An 11,302-nucleotide genomic window follows, 5' to 3' on the forward strand; every position below is an offset into this window, starting at 1 on the left:
AGCCATCCCAACTTTTTCTGTATCTTCCTTGGATCTTTCTTTTGATATCAAGATATCTGGTGGCCCACCTGTTACTGGCGAAAGCTTTTGGGCAGCAGCCTGTTTCAGTCTGATAGACCCTCAGAGAAGTAGCAGTGCAAGGGCACCAGAGTCTGCAAGATCTCGTACATACCTCAGTCCGCTTGAGTCAGTCAGTACTTATCATATCCCTTGACGTCTGGGGCCACTGAGCCTTCTAGGGACCTTTTGTCCCAGATCCGTGTCTTCCCATGTTTGCTGTGACCAGCACACGGCTGCCTGTGACAAAACAGTAGCTTGTCTTCACTCACGTTCCCTCACAGATGGTGAATCAGTGAAGAGTCCCATTTTATCGCGATACAGGAACAATCTTTTCTTCATCGCTCGTCTCCACCTTCTCTGCAGTCAGTCCTTAGTGGCCAATTCTAGTTTCAGAGAGGGACGTTTACTTGGATGTGGGAAGTAAAGAATAGAGTTATTTGGGGAAATTACAGATCCTAATTTAGTAGGAAATCACCAACTGGTAAAGCATCTGGTGGGTGTCTGTGCCGGGCTAGAAATACAAAGGATTTCCATGGGCACCAGTTAGTTGCAGCTTCTGGGGGCTCTTCTCCCTGCACTTCTCCTCTTCCCCTTCTTCAAGATTAAAAGCAAGATGAAGAGCCCCATTTGACAGGATCTTTTCCTCGGAATGCTTTGTGTTTGGGGGCCAGCGAGGGTTGCTGCCAAACCCAAGAACTGCCAGATTCATATGGAAAATTCAGGGGGTGCTAGGTTGTTCCTAAAGAATGGCAGGCTCTGTTTAGAGTCCTTGATTCCTAGACAGTTGGAGCTACGAGAGGCCTTAGATGACTACTACAGACTAAGTACTGCCTTGTGATCTACGTCCCAGTCCTGTGCTTCTCACTTGAAACTTTGCTTTCATCGAATAATTTTCTATAGTCTTGTTCAGAAGGGCAGCCTAGTATGGAAAGAGAAACCTGTCAGTCCCACCTGTATCTCCTTTGACTTAGCAATACCACTACTCTTCCCCTAAAGCCCTAAAGGGATCACAAAAAGAGGGAAAGGACCCCAGGTACAGAACTATTTAGGCAACTTTTGTGTGCTGGTCTGGAAACCAGGGGGTGCCCCATCAGCTGGGAGGGGATCAGACAAGTTACAGTCTTTGAATGTAGTGGAAAACTGTCAGGCTGGGGGAAGGGAGGAATGTGGTTCAGAAAGACCTGGGCTAAGGTTTCTTCTCTCATAAAAAAAATGCTCTGATAAAGTGAGCAGAAACCGAGCAGTTTATGCCATAACAACATCGTAGTGAGCAGCCAGCTCTGAAAGACTTAAGGACCAGCCATGACTTGTAGAGGATCGAGGAGGATCCCTGTTGCCCACCTCCTGACAGAGAATTGATGGATTTGGTACAGAGTGACTTGTGTATTTTTTAGACACAGCCTGTGTGGGAATTTGTTTCGTTCAATAATCCATATCTGCTATAAAGATTTTATATCCTTTTTCATTTGAAGTAGGAGAAATAGAAAATAGATTTTTGTTAATTTCATATATACATATACATATGTGACATGTCACACATATGCACACACGCACGCGCACACACACACACACATACACACACACACACACACACACACACACACATATATATATATATATATATATATAAATGTTTTTAAGAGGCCTAAACTTGGATTTGGGACATCTGGGCCCAAATTCTGGCTTTGTCACATACTTGCAAGAATAGAAATGTCAGGAAATCTGCTGACTTTGTGCCAGTCACTTTTCCCTCTGTTTGTTTCTTCCTTAGTAAGATGGGCACACCACTTTGGCTTCTGATCTCACGGGGTTGTTGATAGGCCAGGTTCAGGCTAGATAGGAAGTATTAATGTATTATTTGGACCATCTCATCCTATTAAAATGTCCTTTGCCAGTCAGGAACATGCCTTCAAGTATGTATTATCCATTGACATTTTGGTACTCTCCTGTCCCGTATTTATTAGAGGAGGTATCACTACTACTATTATTAGTATTTGGAAATAACTTTAAAGTAGCTAAAAGGGTGACCTTAGCGATGTCCCTACTAAAAAGCTGCCATGAAATAACCAAATAATTGGTTTGTTTCCTACAGATATTTGATGGAAAACAAATTCCCCAGCGAATGGTAGATGGATGGAATGCCTTTTTCTTTGATGACATGGAGGAACTGGTAACTCTGACAGTCCTCTTATTTGTGGGGGGGACGTGACTTAGATCTGCTGCCCCCTTTCTGCCCAGTCCTAATAGCTTCTCTCTCCCTCCAGAAAAAGCGTTTGCCTTCCCTGGGCCAAAACACAGAGACCCTGGGGGAGCTCTGGCTGGGGCTGCTGCGCTTTTACACCGAAGAATTTGATTTCAAGGAATACGTCATCAGCATCCGGCAGAAAAAGCTGCTGACAACTTTTGAGAAACAGTGGACATCCAAATGCATTGCGATTGAAGGTAATCACTGGGTGGCCTCAGCCCCAGGGGTCTGTAGAGGAGCATTCCCCAGGGGAGGCCAGTGTGGCCTCCGCCATCGTCCTGGGCCTACAGGACTTCGAGTGGTCAGTGTGTGCAACTGAAGTGAGGTTTTTAAGCCCTCCTAGGCATTGCAGTGTCACTACGGCCTTCCCCCCCTTCCCTTCTAAAACAAATGAATACATTTATTTCCAGTAATAAGTTGGTCCTCGAAGTAGGAAGCCCTTCACTTATTTCCCACAGGGATTCTTCCAAAGCTTTCCAGGGCCTAGACCACACCTCTGATCCTCACACTCACTGAAGGCATCCCAGCCTCTTAGTTCACAAATGAGATCTAAGCCATCCATAGCAAACTCTCTCAGTTTCCCTTTTCCATGGTAAAGTTGTCGTCATGCAAAAGCTTTAGCTAGTTTTAACACACTCAGCTATCCTGCTTGTCTCTTCTCTGACCACTGAGAATGTAATAAAGTTGAGATAACTTTACCCGCTATGGATTTGATTAGTGCTTATTCCATGGAATCCCTGTTGTATTTCCTCATGCTTTGGCATGGGCTGCCACACATGCCTGGCACACTCTCCCTCCTCCCCTCCATCTTCTAGAATTCTCAGGTACCTTCAAGGTTCAGCTCAGGTGCTGTCCCTACTAAGAGGCCTTCCATGACCCCCAGATCATCCTCTGTTGCCTTGTCTGTGTACATGTGCATTCTCCCTGTCAGGTATAAACTCCTTGAGGACAGGAATCTTATTCTTTTTTTGTACATTTTAGATGTGATAAACCCTTAATCTAACAATTGTTGATACGCTCCCAGCCCCACCAAAGCTGCTAGTACTACCCCCTTAAAAATTAATCCGTGGTGCGTTTATTGATCCAGGGTGCAGAAGGCTTTAAAAGCCTGTCAGGATTTTATATTTGGTCCTCAAGATGATCGGCAGCCACTGGAGTTTGTGAAATAGGGGGTGACATGGTCAGACCTGCAATTTAGGAAAATCATTTTGGTGTCTGGAGGGAGAGGGCCCTGAGGCAGGTTAGACCCCTGAGGAAGCCATTACAGGTTAGGAGGGCCTGTGCTGGAGTGAGAGGCTTGCTAAGGAGGGAGAAGGGACCATATATACCTAAGAGATGTGGGGTGGGAAAGTTCTGAGCGCCAGAAGGTAAAAGAGTCTGAATGAAGGCAAGTTTGTCACTTGGGGAGCAGGAATTCCACTGTGCCCAGAGGGAGAGGCCGTAGAGAGGAGGTTAGGGACGATGGGCTGGGCACAGTATCCTTCGGCAGAAGGAAATCCATTGTCCCAGTGTTGGGAGAGTGATAGCGAGAAAGGCAGCTCTGGAGGAGAGGGCCAGGAAATGGGAACAGGGAGACAGTGCCTTGTATTTAATTAATGATCAAGAAATAGTCAGTAAGCACTGAGCACTATGTGCCAGGCACTGTGCCAAAGCTGGGGATACAAATGTGTGGATGTGGGGGTGGGGAGACAGTCCCTGCCCTCCAGGAGCTTCCATTCTAATGGAGGCACGCGCACACATGGCTGAACATGAGCTGGATACACATGCACACACACACATGCACGCATGGCTGAACATGAGCTGGAGGGGGAGGGGAGCATTCTGGAGAAGTCAGGTGAGGAATGAGTCCAGGCCTGAGCTGAGCCCTCCTTCACTGGAGGATTTGGAGCTGTCTGGATCCCTGTTACCTCCCCTGGTTTCTGACAGGTGGTAAATTTTAAGGAATGTCTGTCTTGGTTAGTTGCTTCTAAAAATTGTGATTTCTGTCCAAAGTGCTTAAGAAAGGAAATCCTTCTTTTTTCAGATCCTTTTGACTTGAATCATAACCTTGGTGCTGGAGTCTCTAGAAAAAGTAAGTTCTAAATGCCAACACTACTATGGTTTTAGAGCAGGGAAACGTCAGTGTTTGTGTCTCATCTGCCTTCTTTTCTCCGCAGTGACTAATTTCATCATGAAGGCATTTATCAACGGCAGGAAACTTTTTGGCACTCCTTTTTATCCTCTCGTCGGGAGAGAAGCGGTAAGTTGTTGTGCTCAGCTCCATGGATCCTTTCATGCATGTCTCGTGCGTATTGGCTTTACGTAAAGGGGCCTATGCTCGGCGTTCACCCCAGCTCTGAAGGCAGACTTCAGCAGTAAGTGGTTTTCTTTATAGGAGTACTTCTTTGATTCTAAAGTATTGACGGACGGAGAGTTGGCTCCCAATGACCGGTGCTGCCGTGTGTGCGGGAAAATTGGGCACTACATGAAAGATTGTCCTAAAAGGAGGAGGTGGGCAAACAAACACTTGGCAGAAACTTGAGCTGCCAGAAACAAGATTTAAAAGAAAGACTGGGGCGGGGGAGGGGGTGGGGGAGTGAGGGCAGGTGGTTGTTGAAGGGGTTGGGGTGGCCGGGGAAGAAGTATTTTTTAGCAGGGAAAATGTGGCAATTCTGAATAACCCTTTGCCAAAAGTATGTCTCTCTCTCAGACACACACACACGTCACACACGTCTCACACACACACACACATCTCACACACACGTCACACATGTCACACACACGTCACACACACACACACACACACACGTCACACACACTCTGACCTCAGCCCCAAAATCGTTGTGTCTGTTGCACGAAATATCAGAGATTTTGATTCCTTAGAGCCAGGGTTGCCAGCCCAGGGGTACAAGACACTTGCCAAGGAGTTGCGGGGAAAAACTAGTAGCTAACTAGATTAACCACTGAATCTTTATTGGATTGCTTATGTGTATATACTCAGTGAACCAGAAGGTTTCCTTCTACGTTGCATCCAGGGTTAGGGGAAGTTTACCATAAGCTAGGGACGCAGCTCAGATGATAGGGGATCGCGGACGTGGGCTTAGTTTTCCATTGGCCAAGGCTCCTTAGAAATACCTATCCATACAATGTTGTTGGCATCAGCGCTTTACTGTTTAGGCTGAAAAAGAAAGAGAATGAGAAAGAAGATGAGAAAGAAATCAAAGACGAAGACAGAGAACTTCGGGAGAAAAGATGTTTTATCTGCGGAGACGTGGGACACGTCAGAAGAGAATGCCCAGAATACAAACAAGCTCGGCAGAGGAACAATGGGCTGGCAGGTAAAGCTCCGTGCCCAGGCAGGCTGCAGTCTGGCCGTCCCCCCAGCTGCTGACCCAGAGGGCAGCATGTTGGTCAGGGCTCCAGCTCTGCTTGCCATGTGCTCTGTACCTGTGCGCCACACTAACGGGACTAAAGGCAGAGAGAGGAGACCCTGTCTCAAAGTGTGATGGGAGAGAGACAACTCTCCAGAGGAGAAAGAGATCAGGGATTGACAAGGAACCTACTATGTGCGATCTCTGCGCTAAGTGCTTTACTTAGAGATTAGATTTCTAGTTTGGGCAAAAGGACAGCTCAGTCTCCAGAGCTCTTTGTGTTGGGTGCGACGCCTGAGCAAAGGCAGGAGTGTTTGGGGTGCAGTCGTCCATCTTGGGGGTGCCAGGGGCCAGGAAGGCAGGTCATGAGAGCCTCTGTTGTTCTGTCTACACTTCCAACTTCCTAGAGTAGGATGTATTCCTTTTTTATATAAAAAAGTGTTTTATTGCTATCTTTTGTCTTCACTTATATATCCCCTGTGTCTTTTACTTTCTCGGAAAACCATAACAAAGAATTTTTTTTAAAAAAAGAAGAAAAAATTCAGCAAAACCAACCAATACATTGAAAAATCTGAGAGCATATGCAGTGTTCCCCAAAGGGGCCCCTCCTCCCCCACATCTGTGCTGGGTGGAAGGGTCTTTCCATAGTCCTTCTTTGGGGCCAAGCTTATTCTTGGCTATTCTCGGAATGAACACAACATAGAGACTGTTTTGTAGCGATCGTCTTTCCCATCTCCAGCACTGCAGTCCGTGTGTCCGTCTTCTCTGCTTCTTTGCTTTCTTCTCATTCACATTTGTCATTTCTGACAGCACAGTCGAATCTCAGCACCTTCTCTAACCACAGTTTATGTAGCTTTTCCCCACAAAAAGGCTGCCATAAACATTTTGGTGTTTGTAGAACCTTTTTTGTCATTGTGCTTTTGTCATGTGCTTAGGAGTGGACTCTCTGGGTCCAAGGGCACAGACATTTTAGTGGCTTTATTTGGGTAATTCCAAATTGCTCTCCAGAATTGTGTTCATCCGTGGCTCAACTCCACCAATAATGCTCTAGTGCACCCGACACTAGAGAGCAAGAGTGCAATCCACAGGCCAGGACCCTTTGACATGGGGAAGGATTTGTCAAAGGTCCCTCAGCTGTTCCATGTCAGAGCCAGGATTCAAACCCAGCTCTTCTGGGACTAGTGTACATTCCACCATGGCACTGCATGTCGATTAAGAAGTGTCAAGCATCCGGCTGGTCATCCACTGGCTCAAGCCTCTGTACTGTTTCTTATTTAGGTGCCCAGCTGGTACGCAGTCTTGTCAGTGCCCCGGCAGTGGCTGGCTCGGTCCAGCAACAAGTCGACCGACCCTTGCGGACCAGGCAATCCTCTGAATGTGTAAGTGTGAGCTCCTTGAGAGCCGGAGGCCCGGGGCGCCTGCCTGTGGTTGGTGGCGGGCTGCCATGGTCCCCTCCCGGGAGCCCCGGCTCAGGGCGACTTCTCTAAGCCTCCGTGTCCCCTTGTGTCCAGTTATTGGCTGTGGTGGGAGAAGGGCCAGAGCTGTCAGTGTCTGCGGTCAGCCCGCGGTCTGTGCTGTGTGGGGGTGTTCATAACAAACATCTAGGATGGGACGGTGTTCGTGACTTAACTGGGCACTCTCTCTCTTCTCTGCAGTCTGATTCACAGCCGCCATCTTACTCTCCACAGCCCCCGCCATTCCCCCAGAACTCTTCTCAGCCAGCTCCTCTTGCCCAGCCCACACCACAGCCCATAGCCCAGCCCAAGCATGGCCCACCACAGGCGGCCCAGCCGCCCCATCAGGTCCAACTGCCTTTGTTTAACTTTCCCCAGTCACCCCCAGGTCAGTATTCTGCCCTGCACAACCTGGGACTGCTGCAGGTGCACCCCCACCCCCACCCCATCCCTCTCCCAGGCGCCACCTGGCCGATCCATGGCCCCGTGATCCACTCGGCACCAGGGAACCCTACCCACCCTGCCGGCGTCCCCTTTCCCATGCAGTCCGGTGGCAGCGGGACCACCAACAACCAGAGCACTGTGAGCCTGAACGACCCCAGCATCATCTTTGCACAGCCTGCTGCCAGGCCCCCCCTGGGCATTCCCACTTCTCACGAGGGACACTGGCACAGCCCTGTGGCTCCAAACTCACTGGTGAACAACGGTGCAGTGGGGAACTCAGGTAACCCTTCCTCCCTCCCTCCCTCCATTTGGTCTTGTGTCCATGGCTCAGTTGGTCAAGGTTACGGGCCCACAGTCAGAGGAGCCGGTCTGGTGGCATGGTGTCAGGGGCTCTGGATCCTAGAGTCACGGCCACTACCCTCACTGGTTGCGTGGCCGGGTACAAGTCACTCCTTCCCTTGCAGCCTCCGTCTCCTCATATGAAAAATGAGGGGATTGGGTTTGGGTGGTCTTGATGCCCTCTTTCAGCTCTGACCTGCTTCGATTCTGTGAGACATTTGTAGAATAAAGTCCTCGATTTAGGTGTAGTTTTCAACAGAAAACTGTCCTGCGTTTAGGAATGCTGCTATGGACAAATCCCTCGAAATATTGTTAAGAGGGATTTGAGAGCAGCCTGAAGTTGTGGGGAAAGTGCAGGAATTGAATTCAGGAATCCTGAGTTCCAATCCTCGTCCTGACAGGGACCACAGGTCACTGAGTCCCTTGGTCCTCCAGGCCACTCTCTAAGGGTGGGAATTGCCCATGGATGGCAGATGTGCACTGTGGAGAGAGTTCCCCATGCAGACTCTCTTCATGGATAAATCCCAGGACAGGCCCCCAAAATTGGGGATCCCAGTGCTTGAGTGCTGCCTGACTCCTGCACTCGCTGAGCCTGGCGATTGGGTATGATTCATGAAGTCACAGAATGCTGGGAGTTGGGAACGCAGGGCCGCTTGGCATGGCCTCGGTGTGCTTTCAGCACTAGCCCACCGAGCTTGGCCTCAAGGGAGAGTCCCCTCCTCCTCAGCCCCAGGGGTCGTCCCACTTAAACCTCGTGAGGGAAGGCCCTTCCTGGTGAGTGCCTCCTTTCATCTCATCAAGTGACCACGGGAAGCCCCCTACATCTTCCTGGAAGTCTCGGTTTCTTCATCTATACAATAGGGGCGACCAGTCTTGGATGAGCTGCATCACAGAATCATTGTGAGGAAAGGGTGAATGAATCCTATTGTGGGGCTCTCTAATTGTTCAGAGATTTTTTTTTTTGCCCCAAGTCTAAAGCCGCATCTTTGAAACTGCCCCCCACCCCCATGTAACAGAAGAAGAAAATTGTGAGCTAGAGAGAGGGAGTCACTTACCTTGAGCTGGGGCTGGAACGCGGGGCTTTTGCCACCACTTCACTTAGGACCATCTCAGGACCCCAGAGAGACAGATTGTGCTCAGAGTGAAGAGAACATTGCTGACTGTGAGGAATAGCTCATAGCTGACTGGGCTGTCCCGGGAGATTGGCTCGCCATCGTCTCTGGAGGCATGCTGGACAACCCATGTTAGGGGCATTGTAGTCTAGGGTTTTAGGGCCTGTAGATGGGTTCCATGTTCTCTGTAGGTCTGAGAAAGAGAAGTGGCTTCAGGGCTGCCAAGATGCTGGACCCCGAATTCTGACACATAATCTATGTTTTCCTTCCCTTTGGAAAGCAGATCAGGGCTTTCAAGGACAATTTGCAAAACTGACCCCTCCGATTCCTTGGGATCACGGGGCCCCCGCCCATTTCCCTATCCTCCAAGCGTCGTGGCCTTACGGCGGCGTGCCTCAGAACTTCCTCCAGCAGGGGAACGCCAGCTTTCAGCCGAACAAAGCTTTCTACCCTACAGGTACTGCTTCTCACACACCGCTCGCTGGGCAGGGCTGCAGCTTCTGTGTAGGGCAGGCCAGGGTCTTAGTTAGGAACCTGTGAATGGCCCTCGAGCCCATTCCTCCAGGGAACAAAGCTGGGAGCGCTGGGCCCAGAGGGCAGTGGGCAGGCCGGTGGCCCAGGAAGGGTTTGCCTTGGGTGGTGAGCCTCACCGCTAAGAGGAATTCAGAGTCACAGTTTTATTGTTTGCCCTAAAAGTCATCTTGGTTCTTACAGGCAACATATGAGCTCTGGGCTTTATTCCTCAGTTGGTCTGGGGCTTTTCTAGAGAAACAGAGAAACTATTTCCTACCCTCACTATGGCAGTCAGAAGGATAGTGCCCTGCATGCCCCTGCTGTGAGCTTCAGGTTTGACAATTCATAAGTCTCACTCAATATTTGGTACACTTAAGTCCTATCGTTCACGTCACCAGAGCCTTCCTCACTGCCCAGCGCGCTCTCAAGTGAGAGGTCTCTGCCCACACGGGGGGGAGTCTTCTGAAAGAGAGAGCCCAAAGTCCTCTTCTCTGCAGGAAGCTAGAGACCATGTTTCTTCACGTGGTGGCCCTGGACCTCAGGGGGGCACTGAGCTTGGGGATGAGGGAAACCTGACCCTTCCCTTCAGTCTCTCATGGGACAAGGGTTTTTCACCGAGGTTGGGAGAAACTTCCGTCACATAGGCTCTGGGGGGGACATCGGAAGCATGTCCTGTCAGCCTCCTCTCCCCATCCTCCACGCCCCCTCCTTGTGTAATTGAAATGAAGGTTAACATGATGCATTTTCTCTTCCCCTGTTCTTATAACATCAGAAAAAAGTATGACACCAGATAAAGGTCATTTATTGGGTCTTCAGGGAGCAAAGAAATAGGCCCAAGTCACTTGAGGGTCCTGGTTAGCCTCTGACTCCTCCAGTAGACCCACATGTAGACCCTTAGTCCTCACAGATGTGGCCATATCCCCAGACACCGACCGGAAGGAAATGCATTGTAACGTAAATAAATGCCCTTTCTTTTGGTTCATTTGCAGCTGGCCCACTGATGCCAAGCAACCCAAGATTCCCTCTGCTGTCTCAAGGGCACCCGTCCCTCAGCTTGAACTACATCCAGCAGAAGAAATGACACTTCACGGAAATCAAAGCAAATCAGGTCCTGGATTTAACATTTTAACACAACTTGTTTAGATACAGATTATTTAAATTTAAGACTGTTTTTAAAGTGTATCATTTGTATATAGATACAAGCTATAGTTTTTACTAGTATCACCAAAATGAGTGATACAAATTTCATCTATTTTATTACCCTATTTTTAAGGGACTTTTGTGTTTTGTTTTACCTTGATGAACTGTAAAAAGAGAGAATTTAAAAAAAAATTAAGTTCTTTATTTTCTATTAGCTGTATTCATACTTTGGTTGCTTCAGACTTTATATATATTGTTCTTAAAAATAAGAATTAGGAAGGGGTTTCATGTGTTTTAAAATTTGTCACTTCTATTCTTTACAGAACTATGTAGTGCCAAAAACTTTTTAAAAGGAAAAAAAATAAAACAAAATTGCAACAACGGGAGTCCAGGCTTTTTTCTTCTCCATAGCTGCTTATTGCACCTTCACAGGGAAAGCCGTGGAATTGCTCCTTCTTCCTGTTTGGTAGCTTCCTTCTCGAGCCACACAGGCTCGCCTAGTCTCACCGCTGAGATAATGGAAGGGGCAGTTGACAAATTTCATTCATAAGCCACAGTGAGGTCACTGGCAAGATCTCTGAAGGGAGAAAGACCGAGCCTAAAAACGACGGGCTGAGCTTTGACCTTAGCTTTGTGGGACAGTAG

The 11,302-nt window shown here is 48.6% G+C and overlaps 1 protein-coding gene across 6 annotated transcripts in view; it reads left to right on the plus strand.

Moving 5' to 3' along the window:
• The window catches only part of TUT4 (terminal uridylyl transferase 4), a 67,135-nt gene extending 56,135 nt beyond the window's left edge, over positions 1–11,000 (plus strand). For 2 of the 6 annotated variants that reach the window (XM_036754572.1, XM_036754575.1), the window contains 10 exons: positions 2,153–2,230; positions 2,325–2,502; positions 4,329–4,376; positions 4,462–4,544; positions 4,680–4,795; positions 5,447–5,622; positions 6,934–7,034; positions 7,311–7,833; positions 9,288–9,461; positions 10,507–11,000. In XM_036754572.1, coding sequence (XP_036610467.1) covers positions 2,153–2,230; positions 2,325–2,502; positions 4,329–4,376; positions 4,462–4,544; positions 4,680–4,795; positions 5,447–5,622; positions 6,934–7,034; positions 7,311–7,833; positions 9,288–9,461; positions 10,507–10,598 — 1,569 coding nt within the window. In that variant the 3' untranslated portion in view covers positions 10,599–11,000. Of the gene's footprint in view, positions 1–2,152; positions 2,231–2,324; positions 2,503–4,328; positions 4,377–4,461; positions 4,545–4,679; positions 4,796–5,446; positions 5,623–6,933; positions 7,035–7,310; positions 7,834–9,287; positions 9,462–9,718; positions 9,851–10,506 lie in introns of all 6 variants that reach the window. The other 4 variants (XM_036754573.1, XM_036754576.1, XR_005010176.1 and 1 more) reach the window with 3 other exon arrangements.
• The last annotated feature ends 302 nt before the right edge of the window (positions 11,001–11,302 follow it).

The sequence above is a fragment of the Trichosurus vulpecula genome, chromosome 4, assembly GCF_011100635.1.
Source record: "Trichosurus vulpecula isolate mTriVul1 chromosome 4, mTriVul1.pri, whole genome shotgun sequence".
NCBI classification, from domain to species: domain Eukaryota; kingdom Metazoa; phylum Chordata; class Mammalia; order Diprotodontia; family Phalangeridae; genus Trichosurus; species Trichosurus vulpecula.